Raw genomic sequence first — 21,913 nt, 5'->3', positions numbered from 1 at the left:
TCAGGCTGGTGACCAGAGCTGGTGGGTCAGCACCATGGACAGAAGAATGCTACCCAATCTTCTCACCCTCAGACTGCTGTCAACTGACAGCTGTGGTAACAGATGTTCCTACAAAGAAACACTGGAGTGCATGTTCTTCCTGGGCCCATGGGGAAAGAGTGCCTCTGGGCTTGAATCAACTCAGAGGACAAGGGCCTTAAACGACTCCTCCAAGATGCCTCTGAGCTGCACGACCTGCTGTGCACAGACCTATGTCTGGATTCAATTCTTTGTTGATCTGCTTACTCTCTAGGTACAGACTTTCAAGCTGAACTAAACATAAACACCGAGCTAGCAAAATGAAGAGGACATCTGTTCTTTTTATCTGCCCAGAGCCTATGACCCTTGGTCTTTTGCAAACTATCCTTCAAGGCTGGCTGTTTAAATGATATTCGGTAACTGTTGATGTAATTGGAGTTTATGATGACAGTGAAGTTCTGTTCAAAACCAGAGTCACTGTCTTTCCATCTTACATGGATTCTACTACAAGTAATACAAAATGTCACTTGGGGTTTGCCGCTAAATAATCCAGGATCAGGGACGTGTGTAGAGGCATAGGGAAGGCAAAACTGGCCATGAGTGGCTAATTGTTAAGGCTGGAGGGCAGAAGCATGAGTGAACCTACTTGCTGATACTTGTAAAATTTAAAATACTCCTTTAAAAATACAGAGATGTGTATATGTGCTACTGAGAGGCCACCAAAACACAACAGTAGCTCCCAAAGATCTCATGATACAACACCTAAAACTAATGAAGAAAATTGTTCCAAGCAGAACCTCATTGAAGTGAGGAGTTTATAACTTCCTCCAAGGAGATTTGAGATTTCTGCAGACTTAAAAACTCCCACTTAAGCACTTAAAACCAGATGATGAAGTAAGAGGTTCAGATGTCCAGAGATGATCTTTTTTTATTTTTTCTTACTCTTTTTGGGGGGTGTCTCAGGAGAGCAATTTCTTTGCAGGAATTAAAGAAAAGGAAAGGGGAGGGAAAGACGAAAGGAGGTGAGGAAAGAAAGGAGATTTTGGCTATACTCAGTGCCTGGCTAGTGTAGTGTATACACACACACATACACACACATACACGAGGGATGTGCTAGAAGGGTGTGATATAGTCAGAAAGTCTGGTAAGATTTCCTTAAAGAAGGATTGCTAGGGATCCAAAGCAAAGACTAGCCCTCACAGAAATCCTGTAATACAGGTTACCTCCGTTTTAGAATTGAGTGTTGAGATTTCAGCAGGGTGATATGATGAATCAATGTTACAGCAAGGGATTCAGATAAAATAGGTCACTTTGTTGTTTTTTCAGGAGATAATATCCCAGCAGTTTGAGGACATTAGGAAGAGGGAGGGGTCACAAACCTGGAAACCAGCAGGGCTCAGGTAGGTTAACATGACCTGAGTGAAGCAGGCAGAGAACACCATTAAGAGAATGGTAATCAGTGAACTGGAGGCCACCTTTCCTGCTGAAGGAATCAGCCTTAGCTGAGCCACCTTAAGCCCCCTGAAGAGTCCCCAGGAAATAGGTACATCTTCCTTTTGTATCTTTCCATGCTCTCCTTTTGTACTCCTCATATTTTGGTTCCTCTTCATCCCAGAGGACTTGGAAAGTGTCTTGGTTCCCTTTACTCAGCTACCCGGTTTGTAATTGAACAGTGAGTGCTGTTTGTTACTGTTTTGGTTCTGACCTAGAACTTGAGTGCATTGACCCTGGAAGGCTCCCGCATCTTGTCTGCCACACCTGAGAAGCCTGGGGCATATCTTCCAAGTTGTCTATTTTTTCGTGTATCTGTGTTCCTACTGAGGCTTGAGCAAAGGGCTTGGGAACTGTTTCTTAGCCTCCCTGCTCAAGGCTTGAGCTCTACCACTTGAACCACAGCTCTACTTCTAGCTTTTAGGGTGGTTAATGCGAGATCAACTTTCCTGCCCGGGCTGGCTTTGAACCACTACACTCAGACTTTCTTGGTAATACTCAAGACTTACCATTATTTTGTGATACTGAAAACTCAGAAATGGCGCAAGGTCCTGGCTTTTTGCTCACCACTTATCACTACAACGGGCATGATAATAAATACCGTAGAAGTACTATTTTAAAAAGAAATACAAGAATCTCTGTGTGCATTACAGTGACGCACCCCCCTTGCCTATATTAGGTGACCCTCCCTCACCTCGCACCTGTGTGTACAACCTACTCAGAGCTTACTTGCACGCTAAAATGTGCACGTCGGGCGTTCAAACTACAGCTAAGAAATAAAAGTCTGCTGCTGCCAACAGGTTACTCACTCTCTAGAACAAGGGTTTCTGTAATGCACGCGGATGCACGCGAAGTGCCCGCGGGGATGGGGAGCTTTCTAGGTGTTCGGTCTTGCTGCACTTGCAGGAACCGCCGGGAGAGCGCAGTCTCTCCCCGAAGCCGCTTCCATCCCGGCCGAGCCCGGGAAAAGGCGGGCCGCCGCGATCCCTCCGCAGTGCACGCGAGGTGTGGAAAACACAAGGTGTCCCTCCGCCAGACCCAACGAGTCCCGCGTCCCGCTGCACGCCCCGCCCGGCCACCACTCAAGTACCGCGCAAAGGACTTTGCGCCGCCTCAGCGACGTCCCTCCCACTCCCCCGAAAGCCAGAGGCGGGGCTCCGACCCCTTTCGCGTGCTATGTCATCCTCTCTGGAGACTCGGTCTCTCGGGCGCTCCCAGCGTCCCTCCGCGGCAGAAAACGTCCATCCTCTCACCCTCTCATTCCTAAAGTCCCCGAGGCGAGACGCCGCGCGCTCTCGCGAGACTACACCACACAGACACACACACACACACACACACGCGCGCACACACACACACACACACACACCCCTTCCCCGCCCCCGTCTCGCCTGTGAGGAATCTTCGCACCAACCCCGCGCTGGGCGCTGAGCGCGGCGCGAAGGGCGCATGCGTGGACACTGCTTCCCAGCACCCCCCGCGCTCCCCGCGGGGCCTTGAGCCAGAAGCCGGTCGTCGCCCCCCACGTCGTGAGGCCCCGTTTCTGTGCCGCATCTGTTTAATCCCTCCGGGGAGGAGCCGCCGCTCGAGAGCCTTTGCCCGACGCGCAGAGGTTTCCTCGCGAGGACGGCCGGAAAAGCTCCGCGTCTGGTCTCGGGTACCGCCCGCACCCCCACACTGGACACCTGCCGCGGCCTGGGCGCGGCGCCCGGAACCGAGGGCCGGGCGGGCCTGCACATCCGGTCCCACCCACCCGGGGGCACTGCCTCGCGAGCCCGACAGACAGACCCGGGGTTCGGGGACACACACCCCTCCTGGCGCCGGGGCCCCGAGCCGAACAGAGGGCCGGGCGGGGCCTGCACGCCCGGCCCCACCCACCGGGGGTTTGCCTGGCGAGCCAGACCGACCCGGGGTTCGCGGACACACCCCCCTCCAGGCCGCCCCAACTCTGCCCATTCCTTCCCCAGTCCCTCTGCTGCTCGGTTTTCGACCTTGCACGGAAAGGGGATGCACCCCAGAAAACCATATTGCAGGGACATACCTTGTTTGGAGAAGAGGCCAGGTTTGAGGACTTTAGGGGTACACTTGTTATCGGGATCCTTGCGCAGGTTTGATTCATCGGCCTGACACACCTGGTGCCTGCTGACACCCCACCTCTACCTTCCCACACTTCCCATCAACATTAAATAGGGAGTCCCCCGAGGCTTCCTTGAGCCCTGGCTTTGAGCTAGACATAAGGTTGGCCCAACACACAAAGCACAGTCCAGAGCTGGAACATGACTGCAGCGCTGAGTCCTCAGATCGACGAGCCCCTAGAGATTGAGGGGTGCCTAATAATGAAAGTGGAAAAGGACCCCGAATGGGCATCGGAGCCCATTCTGGAAGGATCAGCTAGCACTGAGTGTGAGACCTTCCGCAAATGCTTCAGGCAATTCTGTTATGAGGATGTGAGGGGACCTCATGAAGCTTTTAGTAAACTCTGGGAACTTTGCTGCCGGTGGTTGAAGCCAGAAATGCGTTCCAAGGAGCAGATCCTTGAGTTGCTGGTGGTCGAACAGTTTCTCACCATTTTACCGGAGAAGATTCAGGCTTGGGCACAGAAGCAGTGTCCTGAGAGTGGAGAGGAGGCGGTGGCCCTGGTCATCCATTTGGAAAAAGAGACAGGAAGCCTGAGACCACAGGTGAGAAAGAATTTTACGACTTTTTATACTTCAGGAAAATGAAGGTGGGAAAGGCAGGTGGGTGGGGATGCATTGCAGGAACAAGTGGAAAGATGAATAATACTGATTTTTTTTAAGCCCTTAAGCAACCCACTTAAAAAAGCAGACTCGAATTTCCTATTGAATGGGAAAGGGAAAATGTGGCTTGAAAAATCTTGCAAATGAAAGTGTGGCACCTGTCATCATAACTACACAGGAGACTGTGAGGTGAAGGGTCTCTGTTCCAAGCCAGTCCTGGCAGACAAATCCCTGAGACTCTTATTTCCAATTAACCAGCCTAAACCCAAAAGTGGAGGTGTGGCTCAATGATAGAGTACTAGTCTGAAGCAAAAGTGACAGGCAAGAAAAAAACAAAGAACCTTGCATATGAAACTAAACATTGTTTACCTAAATACTTGTTTTAAGCCTTAGGATAATGTGTTCAGCAAAATTATATTAGAGAACAATATCATTGTACTTCACAGGATTAGACTCTGAATAGATTTTTTTTAAGGCTTCATCAGTTATCCCAGAATCCCCTTTAATCCTTTACTATCTGCAATGTCCTCTGAAGTGCTCTTGGTGCCTTGATCCTTGGTACTCTTGACTAGTACCTCTACCAGAACCTCATTTCCCAGTGGTTTTACAAGCTTGTCTAGTTGCCTTTCGGGACCCTCATTAACCTCAGGGAATCCTGCAGCCTTTGCCAGGTTTGCAGCTGCCCCTAGCTCAAGATTTTCACTCTGTAAAGAGCTATCAGCAGGATGCTGTGTTGGTTAGGAACAGAAAAAATCAATGAGCAGGTTAATTTTGTAAGTTTCCAGTTCCCCGGTGAATATATTTGTGTTCTGCTAACCCTCTCCTCTGTGAACCTAATAGACATGACCGTTCAGTATCTATTAAGAAAGAGGCCCTGAGCCTGGTACCAGTTGCTCACACCTGTAAAATCCTAGCTACTCAGGAGGCTAAAATTTAAGGATCGAGGTTCGAAGCCAGCCAGAAAGTCCTTGAGACTCATCTCCAACTAACAACCAAAAAGCCAGAAGTGGAACAGTGGCTGAAGTTGTAGAGCACAAGACTTAAGAGAAAAAAAAATTCAAGGATTGCACCCAGGCCAGGTTGTTTTGTTTTGTTTTTGCCAGTCCTGGGGCTTGATCTCAAGACCTGGGTGCTGTCCCTGAGCTTCTTTGGCTCAAGGCAAGAGCTCTACTACTTGAGCCACAGCACAACTTTCAGCTTTTTTCTGAGTAGTTTTCAGAGTTTTTTGGAGTCCCACAGACTTTCCTGCCAGGGCTGGCTTTGAACCGTAGTCATCAGATCTCATCCTCCTGAGTGGCTAGGATTACAGGCGTGAGCCATCGAGCCCTGTTTCCAGGCTGAATTTAAGCCCTAGTACTGGCTCAGGAGAAGACTAAGAAAGATGCTCTATACTTCACCCCTAACCGATTTCTCCCACCTTATTAGCAATAAAGAGTACTCTCCATGGAAGTAGAGGTGTGGTTCAAGTGGTAGAGTGCCAGCCTTCAGCAGAAAAAGCCAAGTGAGAATGCAAAACTCTGAGTTCAAGCACCAGTACCCTCCTCTCTCTGTGTCTCTGTGTGTGTCTCTGTGTGTGTCTCTGTCTCTCTCTGTCTGTGTCTCTCTCTCTCTCCTTTATTCCCTTGCCAGACTTCCAGACAGTACTGTAAGCCAACCATCTTCAGAGGCTCTACTGGGAATAGGGAAAACTTCATTCTTTCTCAAATCTTGTCCTCTTTTTATATCTTTCTTGGAGGAATTTAGCCTTGATTTGGATCTCTTTTTCACTCTTTCCATTATGGCTTTGTTTTCACTTCCCAGGTCAATGGTCCTCTGCACTCAGAGAAGCAAGCCCCACGTGGAACTGTGTGGGAGATAGCAGAATTCCAGCCAGAACAGGTAGAGCCCCAACCCAGAGTGGTGTCTCTGGAAGAAGCTAGAAACCTCCACTCAGGATACCAGGAACAGCTGGCCCGAAAGAGAGTGCATCAGCCCTTACCCAAGAATGGTGAGAAGACCTTAGAAGTACATTCAGTGCAGAAACCAAAGCAGATTTGTATCATGTCCTTAGCACTGTTATTCAGAGTTGTTTTTTTAAATCTCTGTTACCAGCTTAGAGAATTTTATTTCTCTACACGTCCATATGTTTTTGGCAGACTGCAGGCAACTTGAAAAACTAAAAATAGAAATAAGATATTTATGTCCCAAATTTGAGACACATTAAGAGGCATTCTAGAGAGATAAACAGTGGATCTTTAATGAGAAGGGACAGTGCTATATAAGTGCCCTAGACATGAGTGAAACAAATCAACCCAAGAAAATGACCCACCCTGACCTTCCCAGTCCATTGATGTTTCCTCTCCTAAGGTGTGGCTCCATAGAGGGGCAGATTCCACCCAGAGGGGCAAGCAGACTGCATTCAGGAGGGTCTGGCTTGTTTCACACAAACCAATCACCATCAGTCAAATTGCCAAAAAGGAGGGGGAAAAAGATGGGGAGGAGCAATACAACCAGACCATGTGGTGGATAACGGGTTTCCAGGTTGTGCTGCTCACTCTACTGAGTGGCCTTTACTTTCTCTTTACACGGGGAGGGGGATAGGAGAGGGGGGGAAGAAGGACAGAAACATCACTGGACCTACAGTTAGAAGACTCACCTACATCTTGTGTCTGGCCCCTACCTGTAGGATCTTGGACAAATAATATGAAGAGGAACATTATTGCATGGAGGCTGCAAAGGCAGAAAGAACTGGGTTCAAGACCCAGCTCTTCCTTAAAAAAAAAAGTGTGCCATTGTTCAGGTTATTTCTCAAACTTTATATTCCCTCGTCTATGAAAGGGAAATGACAAGGCTGATTTAACACAGGATTCTAAAGGGCCTTTTTCCCATAGTGCAAAAAAATATATTTTGTGTTTTTATTTTATTTTTTTGCCAGTCCTGGGGCTTGGACTCAGGGCCTGAGCACTGTCCCTAGCTTCCTTTCTGCTCAAAGATAGCACTCTACCACTTGCGCCACTTCTGGCTTTTTCTGTTTATGTGTTGCTGAGGGATCGAACCCAGGGCTTCATGCATGCAAGGCAAGCACTCTACCGCTAAGCCATATTCCCAGCCCCCAAAATATATTTTTTGGTGCTGATCCTAGGGCTTGAACTCAGGGTCTGGGTGCTGTCTCTGAGCTATTTTACTCAAAGCTAGCACACAGCTCCACCTCTGACCTTTTTGGATGGTTAATTGAACATGAGAGTATCACAGACTTTCCTTCCCAAGCTGGCTTCACACTGCAATCCTCAGATCTCAACCTCCTGAGTAACTAGGATTACACGTGTGAGCCACCAACACTCCACTGCAAAATTATTTTTAAACCTCAACTCTAATTTATGCAAGGTTTTGTCAAGAGGTAAGATCCACTGCCATACCCTACTTGTATGTCCCTCTCCAATTTCAATTTGTACATGATAGAGTACATTACACACATTGATGAATGTGTTCATTAATGTGGACACTCCTTTGATCTGCAGATTACATGGATCCAGTGACTAGATGATAAATTTAATCCAGTAAGTGCCTATTTGCCACCTAGCATAATAATACATTCTGAAAGTAGAAGTTTGTTTTGTTAAGGTGCTGACTGGAGTGTGGAAAGCAAAAGTCTGAGGGATTGGAAGGTAATGTCATTCTAAAGGAAGAGATTATTTCAGCTGTGTGGGAATATGTTTCCAAGGAGATGATTTGTTATGATTCTGTAGACAGCGGTAGAGCAATTTTTCCCCAGTACATTCCAGGGATAAAGTTAGACTACAGATATTGCTATATAAAATTCATATACAAGGTTAAGTTTTTTTTTTTAAGTTTACATGTAAGCTGTCTTCCTTCCACCTGTAGAAGGGTTTCTTTTCCCTGCAGTGTCTACTACTATGTATCTGTTTGCTAAGTTCCCAGGACAATTTTTATCCATACAGTCTTAACTTAGACTAAAAATCATCAACTGACCATTTGTACACCGAGTCACATTTACTTTATTTCACTTACAAGGAGTTTTCTTGTTGTTGTTGTTGTTTTGAAGTGGGAGATTGTTGTTTACTTTTATTTTTCAAGATTTGAGATTTTTTAAAAAGTCTGGATTTCTGACTTATCTTGAAAAATAAAATAAAATTGAAGCTACAACAGCTGAAGCTCATGGCCACAGCCCTTGGCTGTGCCCTTTCAATGGGATGTATGCACTCCAATCCCCATCCCCATCCCCAACCGCAGCCTAACCTCTCCCATCACACACTTTACCTGCTTACTCCCTGGAAGCACCAAGTTTGTGAACCCCAGATTGAGGGTAGTGTAGTTTTAGGCATTGCTCTAAACTCACTGAATAGGTGACCATTTTATATCTGTTTCATACACACTCCTTAACAGGAGAGGCTAAGTGAATTAAAGAATACTAATTGTTTCTTCTCTTTTTACAGCTCAGTCTTCCCCCTGGGTTCCTGCTTCTGCTAATGAGTGGAGCACTATAAATGAGGAGGTGACAACAACACATCTTCCTGTCAGGTCCCAGGTGAGTGGTAATTATCCTCCCTGGCCTTCCTTCCTAGAGTGTTCAGCCACAATTACTTCCTGTGCCTTTACTGCCTTCAAATTGTTATACTCCCTCCAAAAGATACCCACCACGTTTTTTTTTCTAGAAAAGATTGGACCAGTCCTATGAGTAATGAAATGCTTCTCTTATGCTATGACCCCTTATTACCTTTTTGACACACAATACACAGATGGCGCTTTAATTCTAATTCCTCAGAGCCCTCCTCTGCTTCATCCTTGATCTTGAACCTTTGAAGACCCAGCACTTACCTCGGTAGTCATTGGTGTTGGTGTTGTTACAGGAACCCCCAAGAGATACCCACACAAGAGGGGTTTCCTTCCGAAGGAGAGTACACCCAATTCCTGCTCACAGAGGCCTCTGCCAGGATGTCAGGAAGGAGAGTGCTGGGAACATGGTCTCCCTGGGTAAGAGTTCTTCCCTTTACAGGAATAAGTGATTTCCCCTGTATTCCTTCCTGCTGGCGATTAAGCATTCACAGGGAAATGTTAATGCTCAAAGGATCTCCATAGTTCTCTAGTACAATCACACATCTCACTTCCAATGAGGAAAACAACGTAGTAACTTAGGAATTGAAACATTGGAAACGAGTTAGTGGAAAAAATACTGTCAAGTTATGGGAAATATAATCTTATACACATTCACTCCATTAAAATGTTCCATGAAGTCACAAAATCTTTTTTTTGATTCATTGTTATCAATAAAAACCCGACTGCTTGAACAGAGCTACCTAATGTATAAATTGGGGCTTATTGGATGACTGGATGGAAATCTTAAAAATAATTAAAGAGAGCAATTAATTTAAATTCTAAAACCTCCATAGCATATTGTGAATCATTTAAATGGCACAAATTTACATGCACACATGACCACTACTATTTTTGAAAGATTTGCCTTATGTGCTTTAAGAGAAAGGAGGAGTCATAGGCCAAAATGTACTAATATCAATATGTAACTCACATAAAGTATGTATCTGATGCCACTAACCACAAGTTTATTACATTAATTAAATAAAACTTAAATGTTAGTTCCTCAGTGTCAGTAGCTATAGATCAGTACCCAGTAACTGCATTGACAGCACTGTTGCAGAACATTTTTAGAATCACAGAAAGTTCTGTTAGACATACATACACTAAATAAAGTAGAAATTATAAAATGAGCCATATAAAACTAAATGGACAAAGGTAAATTAACAGTGTCTATTTTTAGGAAGCAATTAAAGAAGTTTAAAGAAAAAAACAATTGTAAATGGTGTACTCTTGAAAAACAGCATGCCACCTTGAGGCAAGCTCCTGTTGTGCACACAAAACATGCTTCACACCATTGCCTTGGACCACACAGTATCAGGTCCTGGCAACATGTTAACTTAGCGTTCCTAGTAATAAAACCTGCCTCAAGTAGCAAGTAAAGAGACTCTGAGAACTCAGATTAGAATTCAGGTAGCTAGGTCACATGGAAGTTATATTGTTCATTTGTACCCAGAAATGGTGTAGCTGTCCTCATGGTGGGTCCTGGTTGTATTTTTAATTAGCGGGAACCTCTAGATAAATAATGCTGTTTCCCACAATAGCTGTACCAGTTTGTGTCCACACCAATCCTACAGTGTTGTTTTCCTCACTTCCTCTCCAGCACTTGTACTTTTTTGCTTTGATGCTAGTAGCCATTCTAACAGGTGTGAAGTGGAGCTCTTGGTGGATCCTGATTACTGAGGCTGTGAGTACCTTTCTTTGAATCTGTTAGCCATTGTATATCTTATCAGGTCTTCTGCCCTTTCTTAATCAAATTATTTTGGTTTTGGGTTGTATGATTCCTTCTGTAATTTAGATTTTAAAGTGTTATCAGATATATATTTTACTAATCTTATTTCCATTCTGTTGGTTCTCTCTTTGTTTGACTCTCCTTTGCTACACAGAAGTTTGTTAGTTTAATGTAGTCCAAGTTTATTTTTGCCTTTGTTGACTGTGCTTTGAATGGTATATCAAATAAACACACATACATATGGATTTTATGGTTTCCAGTTTTACATTTTTATGAGTAGTAAAGTAAAGGTCTAGTTTCACTCTCTTGAATGTGGATATTCAGTTTTCCCAGCAGCAGTTTTTTTGTTTTGTTTTGTTTTTTGTTTTTTTTTTTTTTTTGCCAGTCCTGGGCCTTGGACTCAGGGCCTGAGCACTGTCCCTGGCTTGTTCCCGCTCAAGGCTAGCACTCTGCCACTTGAGCCACAGCGCAACTTCTGGCCGTTTTCTGTATATGTGGTGCTGGGGAATCGAACCTAGGGCCTCCTGTATCTGAGGCAGGCACTCTTGCCACTAGGCTATATCCCCAGCCCCTCAGCAGCAGTTTTTTAATAGACTTTCCCTTATCAAAGGTGAGTTGACTGTAGATGGATGGATTTATTTATGTCCCTGTTTTGTGTTGGTACCAATTAGTATAACTTTATAATAGTTGGACAAAAAAAATCTTTACATCTCTCAGAGTCTTATGTGTGTTTGTTGAGGTAGACAAGGAGAGGATAGATATAGGGTACAGCAAAAATCACAAAGTATTTTGTAACAATTATATATCTGGAGCATACTCTGAACCTTACACAATGTCAGCTCCTAGTTGATAATCAATAGTAACATGTGCCTTACCCTTAAAGGTATTCCTGACAGAACTAGCAAGGAAAAGAAGTGGTGCATAAATCATGAAAGCAATACCACAGCATTGTAGATGGCATGTGGGCAAAGGCACGTGTGGTCATGGCTCAGGAAAGCTTTGGCATGAGAGGTGGGTCCCGCAGAAGACTGAGGCACACAGTAACAACACAAAATGTTTCTTTCTCTATAGGGGGTGCAGTGTCTTCATCTAACAAGACAGCCCAGTTGGAACAAAGAAAGGAGCCTTGGACTGTAGGCCTACATTCCTTGAATAAGAGGAGCATTCTGCAGAGCAGTTATGTCAAGGAAAAGGCAGTGCATGCTGTCCAGATCCCTGCCAGGAGTGTCGGGAAAGCATGGAGGGAGCAGCAGCAGTGGGGTTTAGAAGATGAAAAGATAGCAGGTGTGCACTGGAGCTATGAAGAAACTAAGACTTTCCTTGCAATTCTCAAGGAGTCTCGCTTTTATGAAACACTCCAGGCTTGTCCCCGAAATAGCCAGGTGTACGGTGCTGTGGCTGAGTGGTTGCGGGAATGTGGCTTCCTCCGAACACCAGAGCAGTGTCGGACCAAGTTCAAAAGTCTTCAGAAAAGCTATCGAAAAGTGAGGAATGGCCACGTGCTAGAACCCTGTGCCTTCTTTGAGGACATGGATGCCTTGCTGAACCCTGCAGCCCATGCGTCATCTGCTGACAAGCCAAAGCAGGTGATCTCCCTTCCCCGACTGAAGAGAATCGCTGTCTGCACTAGAGAACAGGTCAGTTTGGTGGAGGAGGAAGCTGCCGAAGAATCTGATGGTGATGAAATGGGCGTTGAATTTATCCGCAAATCTGAAGTTCGTGGTGCCCCTGTCTTGTTTCAAAACCTGAGTGGTAAGGATTGTCATGTGTTCCTGATCTGAAAACAGAGGTGTGGTCTTGGGGAAAAGGAGATGAGACACCACCAAGGAAGGGCTTGTCATAAACCCTGCAGCCTTCACTGCGGGATGACCTCATCACTGAAAGTACTCCTAGGTGTGTCTCCCTGGCCCCAGGAGCTCCAGGTGACCTGGAGGGTCTGCTTTCAGTTTAGAGCAGAGCATTGGATTCTGAACATTTGGAACCTTCTGGAAGGAAGACAAAGGAACTGAATGGTTCTGAGGCGCTAGTATTATTTGAGAGTTGGTATAAAGTGATCAGTTGTACTCGCTTATAATAAGTGAAAGATGTATGTTTATACCGCTTGGGATACCCAGTAAAAAAACAGGTTGAAAGAGTGAAAAAATGAAATGTAATTTTTTGTCGAGTATAAAAGAGAACTAGTAGAAATGAGAGAGAAAGAAACACAAAATAGGGCTGGGAATGTGGCTTAGTGGTAGAGTGCTTGCTTAGCGTACATGAAGCCCTGGATTCAATTCCTCAATACTACATAAACAGAAAAGGCCAGAAGTAGCACTGTGACTCAAATGGTAGAGTGCTAGCCTTGAGAAAAAAAAAAAAAAAAAAAGCTCAGGGACAGTGCCCAGGCCCTAAGTTCAAGCCCCAGGACTGGTGAAAGAAAGAAAGAAGGAAGGAGAGAGGGAGGGGAGGGGTCACATAGGAAAACAACAATACAAAAGTAGTACATCATTAATTACAAATAGGAATAAGATGGCCACACATGTGAAAATCATCTGCATGCTAGGCCCCAATGGTTTATGCCTGAAATCAAATTCTTAGAGGGCTCTGGGCAGAAAGGCCAGCATGAGCAGAAAAGTTCACTAGAATCCATCTCTAAAATAACCAGCAAAAAGTTAAGCTGGAGGCATGGTTCAGATAGAAGAGTGTCAGCCTAGCAAGCTTGAGTCCCTAATGTCAAACCTCAGTATCACCAAAAAACAACTCATCTACACATTTCTTACAAGAGATGCATTTTAAATATAGAAATGCAGATATATTAAAAGGCTACCCCTGTGCAAAAGAAAGCTAGCACTGAGAATTTGGGGACTGGATTACAGAATTAACCTGCCTAGCAAACTCTGACATAGAAGCACTGCCTAAGGACACCAGGTCTCTGTTTCCTCCTGTGTAATAAGTGACTAACTTGTGAGGGTCATTAGCTCGTCAGTGCTGAACGGAATATAGATGAAGGAGTTCTGAAAATGCTGAAATGCAACATTACCTGGCACTTCATGTTGTCAGCAATGTCTTCTCTCCTCCAATCATTAGAAAATGACAGCTTCTTAGAATGGAAAATAAATGGGTCTAGGAGAGCATGGATACACTCATGACTACACCTGCTCAGAACAGATAGATCTGCCACAAAGGTGGGAAGATTCCTTATGCAGATGTAGGTATGTACCCATCTGAGAGACCATAGACATTGGAGTGGGGCTATTGGGGGTGTCAGGGTGGAAGAGACTACCAAGTAACTACAGACAGAGGCTGGAAGTCACTGTTCCCATAATGCACAAAAGCACATAAAACAAATTACCACTCACCTGCTCTGAAGCGCATTGCTCTGCTCCCCACACTGAACACCTGCTGGTCATGCAGATAACATGCATTCAGGGCAAAGCATTCGGTAAGTGTTGAGGGTTCAGACCTTGTACTCTGCACAGGGTTTTGCTCCTCAGGAAGGACTGGGTAAAGAAGTGATAGGAACTCCTGTGAGGTGTTCTAGTCCTTTCCGAGCTATTTGGAAGAAACCCTGTGGACACCTGAGTCCTTTAGTTGGTCCCACAGCAGTGGGAAGTTTGGGTGAGCATACTGTAAACCTAGGTCAGTTCATCCATCCTAGTATAAAAGCCCTATTTGGATTTTGCCTTTATGGATTTGTTTAAGAACTAATGGCCATACAACTTTTGTCTACCAATCGAGAAACAGTGCCTCACTTTTGCTCTAGTTCTTTTGTCATTTTAATATAGATCCTCTCATTTCTTACAAAGAGTATTCGTCTGTGTATGTGTATTGTATCCCTTTTGCCACTGTGAATGGGATTTTTGCCCTTACATTTTGTAAGGGATATACTATAGAAGCACCAGGCTCCTGTTCTTACATCTTTGAACTGTATCTTTGAATGGCAGGTGTGCATTGGGGCTATGAAGAAACCAAGACCTTTCTTGACATCCTTCATGAGACTCGATTTTATGAAGCTCTTCAGGCCTGTCATCGGAAGAGCAAGTTGTATGGGGCCGTGGCAGAACAACTTCGAGAATGTGGCTTCCTCCGGACACCAGAACAGTGCCGAACCAAGTTTAAAAGCCTTCAGAAGAGCTACCGCAAGGTGAAGAGTGGCCATGTGCTAGAGACATGTGCGTTCTACAAGGAGATGGATGCCCTAATTAACTCTCGAGCCCCTGCCCCCTCCACCAACACTCCAGAAGAAATACCTCCACCCCCAAGACAAGAAAGGGTGCATATTGAGGTTGAACCCCAGGAATCTACAGGCTGGGAAGCTGAGGAGAGTTCACAGGAGGCAATAATAGACGATTGTGGAAGTGACAGGATGAGCGAGGACGAAACTGTACAAGAGCCAGAATTCCAGGGACCTCCAGGTCTACTGCAAAGCCCACATGGTAAGGTGTTTCAGATGGAAACGAGATGGTGTCTTGGGTCTTGTATGTTTATCCAGTCCCTGTGTTTGTGCCAGATGCTACTTGAGGGACAAGAAATAGCAATTTTGACTAAAACAAGCCTCTCCTCATGGTGCTTCCATTCAAAGGAGGAACTCATTCACATTGGGCCTTGGGGATCTCAGCCTTGGTTTTTGTCTCTATGGGCCAGGCAATGTTTTGCATCTCTTGGAAGTACTGTAGGGAGAAACGTGGATGAAGGAGTGGGTCAGTAAGCTCAAATCAGAAATATCTCACAGATAGGTGTGGTATGCATGAGAAAAAAGAAAGCAAAGACAAAATGAGAGATGGGATTCTGGCCCCGAGCTCCACCAGCAGACATATGCCGGCCGCTAACTGCTGGATGTCCCCGGGACATCTCACCAGCCACTCAGACTTTTAAATGTTGAACGAGTCACCATCTTCCTTCCTGCACCATGGCTTTTCTTGGTTCTCCATCCCACAGTTCATCCAAACTCATAACTTTACAGGTGATTTTAGTTCTGCCTCACCTGGCATTTCTGTTCAGGCAGATGACACCATCATCAGCCACCATAGAGCCACATCTTGCCTGTCCCCTCTTCAGTTGCCACAGCCACTACCTAGTTCTGCCTTTCTCTGTTTCTTGGCCAGACTGTTGTAAAGGTCATAAAAGTCTCCAGACCCATCAGTGCTCTAAAGCTTTGCTGTCATCCTTAATCTGAGCCCACCTTTTGCCGCAGGCCTTGCATATTGGCATTTTCTTTTTATACCCTATGCATATTTGAAACAGAACTATTTCCCACCTGTTGCTTCTTAAGCTCTCACATCAAAACCTTAGCTCACGGTCTTTCCTCCACCTTGAACATCCCTGACTGCATTTCCACAATCATATTGTCTCAGCTCCCTTCCTTTTATTTTATATGCCCTAAGACCTCCCAGTAAGTGGTGAGCTCGTGAAGGCCCTTTGTGTAGGCTCCGGATGCTCCACAGAAGAGAATGTATGAAGTAGTGCAGACAGATTTCTTGAAACAAGGAACTCTAATTTTCTTGAATTGGAGTATCCAAGGCATCCACCTCAGAGAAGGGGATTTGTACATTTGTTCTCTAGTAGTGTTTTTATCTGAAATTGATAGTACAAAGGTTAATTCCTAACCCTGGAAACAAAGTCTTTGTGAATCTTATTCTTTAGGTGACCTTCAGACCTACCATCAAATTATCAAATTTTCTCTGGGTCAACTACTGGGCTGTGACTTCCTCTGAAGCCCAGAACAATATCAGACCCAGGGACAAAGCCTTAAAGGACTTCTTTAGAAGCAGTGACATTGAATTGACTGCTAGCTTTCCTCTCTCCCATTGATGGCTACACCTTTCTCCCCATCTCATGCCATAGCCACCTCACCTGATGTGGAAGAGAATATTGAATGCCTGCTTGTAAGGCCAGGGCAGGTAGCACACACTCAACAGCAAGGGCTTGGGAATCAAACAGGACTGGTCTGGGCACAACTTACTCAGCTTATAAAACATGTATTAGCAGTATCCTGTATCTTCTAGATTGTGGGGGAATAGAGATGAGATGGGACTAGCTATGAGGAGAACACTGTTGAAGCTAAGAGGCTCCTGGGAGTCCATTTTATATGCATTATTCATACCATGCTTGGATTTCCCGTGATTAAATGGAAGTACAGAAATAAGTGGCCAAGATGGTGTCCAGACCAGAGTGTGATTCCAAAGCTTATCTCTTCACCATGCCATGTTCTCTGTCCAGAAGAACTCCAAAGAAAAGCTGGCTCCAGGATGTGTCTTGTGGTAAGTGTAGAATGTAGGTGAGAAAGGAAAAAAGTGTAAGTTGGTGTGGCCTGCAGGACAGCCAGAAAAACCAGCGACAAGAGCATATGAGAGTAAAGAAATACTCTTGGATAGGACACAATTGACTATTGGTGAATGTTTACATGAGGAATTTGGAATTGGTCATTAAAATGTACACTGAAGACTGATGCAGTATATTGATTATACTGTGCTGTATCTTAGTATAGATGTGAAAGAATGACAACAAAATGAACTGGAACTTCAGAGATATAAACCAAGTGCTTCCGTATTGATTATGATATAGAGAATAATGACTTGAATTATGGTTTAATTTTAAAATATTTCTCCTGGCTCCTCAAGGAGCTGAGAACCAAAGGCTTAAGGTTTGAAGCCATCATGGGCAAAAAAGTCTGTGAGACTGCAAAATTATGAGCAGAAAGAAAAGTCATGGTTCAAGGGATAGAACACCATCTGAGGAAGTAAGCCAAATGATCACAGGGTCCTTAATTCAAATCCCAGTATTGCCCTCCCTAAAAAAATGCATCTCTTAGCTTATTCAATCCTGTTACTGGCTGGTTTATAGAACTTTTTTTTTTTTTTTTTTGGTCAGTCATAAGGCTTGAACTCAAGGCCTGCACGCTGTCCCTGAGCTCTTTTTGCTCAAGGCTAGTGCTCTATCACTTTGAGCCACGGTGATTTTCTGGTGGTTAATTGGAAATAGGAGGCTCACAGACCTTCTTGCTGACTTTGAATAGCAATCCTCATATTTCAGCCTCTTGAGTAGCTAGGGAAACTTTTTTTTTTTTGGCCAGTCCTGGGCCTTGGACTCAGGGCCTGAGCACTGTCCCTGGCTTCTTCCCGCTCAAGGCTAGCACTCTGCCACTTGAGCCACAGCGCCGCTTCTGGCCGTTTTCTGTATATTGGTGCTAGGGAATCAAACCTAGGGCCTCGTGTATCCGAGGCAGGCACTCTTGCCACTAGGCTATATCCCCAGCCCTAGGGAAACTTTTTTGTAATTTATGTAATTTTGTTGTCCTTATTAAGGTGTACACAAAGGGATTAAGTCAGGTAATAATGAGTACAGTTGTTTTTGGAGAATGTAACCCCTTCCTTCACTTTCCTTATTTTCCCCCTCCCCTCCCTGCCCACAAGTTGTGGTTGATGGAACTTTTTTTTTTTTTTTTTTTTTGGCCAGTCCTGGGCCTTGGACTCAGGGCCTGAGCACTGTCCCTGGCTTCTTCCCGCTCAAGGCTAGCACTCTGCCACTTGAGCCACAGCGCCGCTTCTGGCCGTTTTCTGTATATGTGGTGCTGGGGAATCGAACCTAGGGCCTCGTGTATCCGAGGCAGGCACTCTTGCCACTAGGCTATATCCCCAGCCCTTGATGGAACTTTTGAAAAAGGAGATAGCATAATAAATCAGAAGAGGCACAGGATTCATAGCCCATGAAGTATAGAGGGTCCATAATGTGCCATGCCTTGCAGGCCAGGTTAATTGGTAATGCTAAAATATCATAAACAGTTGTGTGAATTTTTCTTGTCTCCCCCCACCTCCCAGATTTTGAAATTGTAAGTACGATCAAGGAGGACCCGGCTCATGTACTGTATAAAGACACAGATCCACGTCAGGCATTCCTAGAAAAGCCTAAAAGAACGGTTTCCCAGAGTGCTGATCCCAGCAAGTATGGAAAAAGAGAATGCATCTCAGGAAGACAGTGGGCAAACTTTCAAGCGGTGAGACAAGGGAAGCTGACAGCTCAGCCAAGAGACCTGGGGAGAGCTGTTGTGCATCCCAGGCCTTTCGTGGGGAAGAGACCCTCCAGACTCCTCAGGTATGGAGAGAGCTTTGGAAAGAATGCCCGGCTTGTGGGCCGGATGTCCCACCAGAAAGAGAACCCCTACAAGTGCGGTGTCTGCGGCAAGGGCTTCGGTAGGAGCCGGAGCCTGATGAGACACCAAAGAATCCACACGGGAGAGAAGCCTTTCAAATGCCTGGACTGTGGGAAAAGTTTTAATGACTCCTCAAATTTTGGAGCCCACCAGAGAGTGCACACGGGCGAGAAGCCGTACCGATGTGGAGAGTGTGGGAAGTGCTTCAGTCAGAGCTCGAGTCTGGTCATCCACCAGAGGACTCACACGGGCGAGAAGCCCTACCAGTGCGGGCAGTGCGGGAAGAGCTTCACCAACAGTTCACACTTCAGCGCCCACCGCAGAGTCCACACTGGGGAGAATCCCTACAAGTGCGGGGACTGTGAGAAAAGCTTCAGTAACTGCACCCGATTTCGAGAACACCGGCGAATCCACACAGGGGAGAAGCCCTATGGATGCGGCCAGTGTGGCAAGCGTTTCAGTAAGAGTTCCATCCTCACCAAGCACCGGGAGGTCCATGGGAGAGACAAGCTCCTGCCACACCCTGCCTCGCTCTACTCCCCAGAGATGCTGCCCAAGGGGAAGAGTGAAGAGTTCAGGAAAACTTGATGATGGGCTCTCCTCGTCTTCCTCTATGCCCTTTTAGTCATCTGACCCCAGCCTGGCTCTCCAAGCAAGGCAAAAAAAAAAAATGTAGTTGACAATGTAAATAATCTAGGCCTTCACCCTGTCTCACCTCCTCCTCTAAATCCATCTCCAGTGCATCACTTCTCCTCCACTCAAGTGGTAAGGAGAGATGGTCTCAGTGGAGACTAAAATGTGCAGTGTGCGGAGGCCAGCGACCTGCAAGGTCCTGTCCTGTGGGTGAGCGTTGATGTCCAGGAGATGAATGCCCAAAGGTTTGTGGTGCTGGCTGTCTACCACCGGAGATGCTAGGTGACACTTGACAAAGGATTGTCACCTTTGGGTAGAACTTTCTGGAATCAATCCAATCCAAATTCCCTCAGACCCATCTCTTTTTGGAAGATACTCACAAAAGAAAAGATTCTGTCACCTCCTTCAGGAGTCTGTGTGTTGAGAAGCTGATCCAAATATCTGGGGCTGACTTGGTCTGTCGTCACTGAAGTCACGTGATGAGGCCTCACCTTCCATGAGGGGAGCAGTTGATTGTCCATCCATCCTTCTCTGTACCTGAATGCTGTGCCTGCTGCCTCGCCAGCCTTCCAGTAATCCGGGCTCCTTCTGCTGTTTTACACAAGTCCCACACTTACCTCTGGATTCCTCTGGGTGCTCTTACCCGACTCCTCAGGACTGTCCTGTTCCACGTCGATAGCAGAGGATGCATGCTCATGGGGTCTTGTTAAAGTAGCATTTCAGACATGTTCAAGGTCTTCCCCAACTTCTCTTACCCAGAACATGACTGCTGTGTTGGCATATTTATACCTCCCACCCCACTGTGGTACTACACAATAGTGAAACCGTTAGTGGACTTCTCAGGCCTGGGTTAGATCAGAGAGGCGCCACGGTGCACACCAGCAGCTCCCAGAGGACTGGCTGTTAGAGAGGCCGGCCTCTGTGCAGCTTTGTTCACAGGATCCTGAACCCACCCGTAGAGCCCTGAGTAGCTATAGAACGTCATAGCTGATGCAGTGAAGGTGGAAATACTGATAGAAACTTTCAGTCCAGCACTCAGATTTTATTTTCTTCAGTTACTGTTTTGTCTGAAAAAAAAAAATCTCTTTGGAAATCCCCAGCAACTATGGGCAGAACAGTTCAGGTTGGGGAACAGACCATCCATCTGTGGCGTCACAGCTGAAAAGGGGAAAATCTGGTCTCCTGAAGCCAGTTGCTTCCCAGTGAGGCCTGTGGCACTGTACCCTAAGGCCCAGGTGGCCCAGGGTGGCTTTGCCACAGGGGGTGGCAAGTCACCAAGCTGCCTGGAACAATAGCCAGTGTTAGGGGTTTGCATCATTTCTTCTTTAGCTCTTCCCCTGCCCCCCCCCCCATGCTTTCTCCTTTAAAGATGTCTAGAGTTCGGATGTTTCAGCAAAGTCCCAAGAAAGGCGGGCCCCGCAGGGAGGCACCACTCACAGTGCCTGGGGTGGGGGGGCGGGGGGCTCGGAAAGCCCCTGGCACATGGCTATCCCAACAGCTGCCTTCCGCCTTTTCCAAGTCAGACAAGCGTGATGGCGTGCACTGTCACCACGCCTGGCGCGGGGTGGAGGGCACGGCGCCTGGCTGTACAGCGCCAGCTCCAGAGGAGGCTCGTGGACATCAGCCACCCGGGGGCACTGGCCGTGAACGGGAAGCTCGACGCGGACGTCTCCGTGGCCGCGCTCCAGCTGTGGCGGCATGTACCTCCCAGCATGGCAGCGGTGGTCACGCCAGTCCCACCCGGTCCCCCCTCTCTACCTCCCTCGTCTCCCGTGGCTCTCTCACGCTGCCTGTGCTCCTGGCCCGCGCCCAGGCCCCTGGCCGCTGTCCATGCTCTCCCAGTGGGTGGACCAGGTCCCCCGTGAGGACCTGGAAGCCCTGAACCCCCATCCTAGTCCAAGGCCGCTTCTTTCCCTGAATTTCACTTTTTTTTTGTTTGTTTTTTTGCTGAGACAAAGTGAAAATGAATAATGTGCTGAGTAACATCACATAACATTGCTTTTTTGAAGATTATAAGAAAGGAAAGAGGTGATTTGTTTTTCCCTATGTCCCAGCACCAGGGAATGATCTGATCCTAGGTTTGTTTGTTTTTTTTTTAAAAAAAAAAAAAAGGCTTTTAATCTCACAAGCACTGTGATCTGTAAAATGTATTGCTTTTCCTTCTTTGTTCTGACTGTTGGAAAGTTCAAGAAAACGCTCCACCTCAACTAGCTAACTAAACCTATACTTATTTCCATGCTTATTTTTGGTGGTACTGGGGTTTCAACTCAGGGCCTTTTGCTTGCTAGACAGGTACTCTACTACTTGACCCAAACCCCTGTTCTTTTTTTATTTTGTGTGGGGGGGGTATTTTGTTTTGCTTTGCTTTGCTTTTAGTTATTTTTAAGAGAGGGACTTGGGACTGGCCTGAAGCACAATCCCTCTGCTATGCCTTTGGCATAGCTGGTATGACAGGCATGCCACCACACCTGGTTTATTTGTTGAGATGGATCTCAGTGACTTTTTGCCTGGCTGACCTCAAGCGTGATCCTCCTGAACTCTGTGTCCCAAACACCTGGTTTTAGAGGGACAAGCAACCGTACCTGG

At 46.1% G+C, this 21,913-nt stretch overlaps 1 protein-coding gene across 1 annotated transcript; it reads left to right on the top strand.

The window, feature by feature from the left end:
• The first annotated feature begins 3,001 nt into the window (after window positions 1–3,001).
• Zkscan2 (zinc finger with KRAB and SCAN domains 2) lies at window positions 3,002–20,588 on the top strand. Its single transcript, XM_048332653.1, has 7 exons — window positions 3,002–4,187; window positions 6,045–6,231; window positions 8,678–8,769; window positions 9,092–9,215; window positions 11,638–12,318; window positions 14,490–14,981; window positions 18,363–20,588. The coding sequence occupies exons 1-7, from the start codon at window positions 3,783–3,785 to the stop codon at window positions 19,280–19,282; spliced, it is 2,901 nt and encodes a 966-aa protein (XP_048188610.1). The 5' UTR covers window positions 3,002–3,782; the 3' UTR covers window positions 19,283–20,588.
• The last annotated feature ends 1,325 nt before the right edge of the window (window positions 20,589–21,913 follow it).

This window comes from Perognathus longimembris, chromosome 23 (genome assembly GCF_023159225.1).
Source record: "Perognathus longimembris pacificus isolate PPM17 chromosome 23, ASM2315922v1, whole genome shotgun sequence".
Taxonomy (NCBI): Eukaryota; Metazoa; Chordata; class Mammalia; order Rodentia; family Heteromyidae; genus Perognathus; species Perognathus longimembris.
The sequence above is the reverse complement of the archived record's forward strand: the minus strand, read 5'-3'. Positions and strand labels throughout refer to the sequence as shown.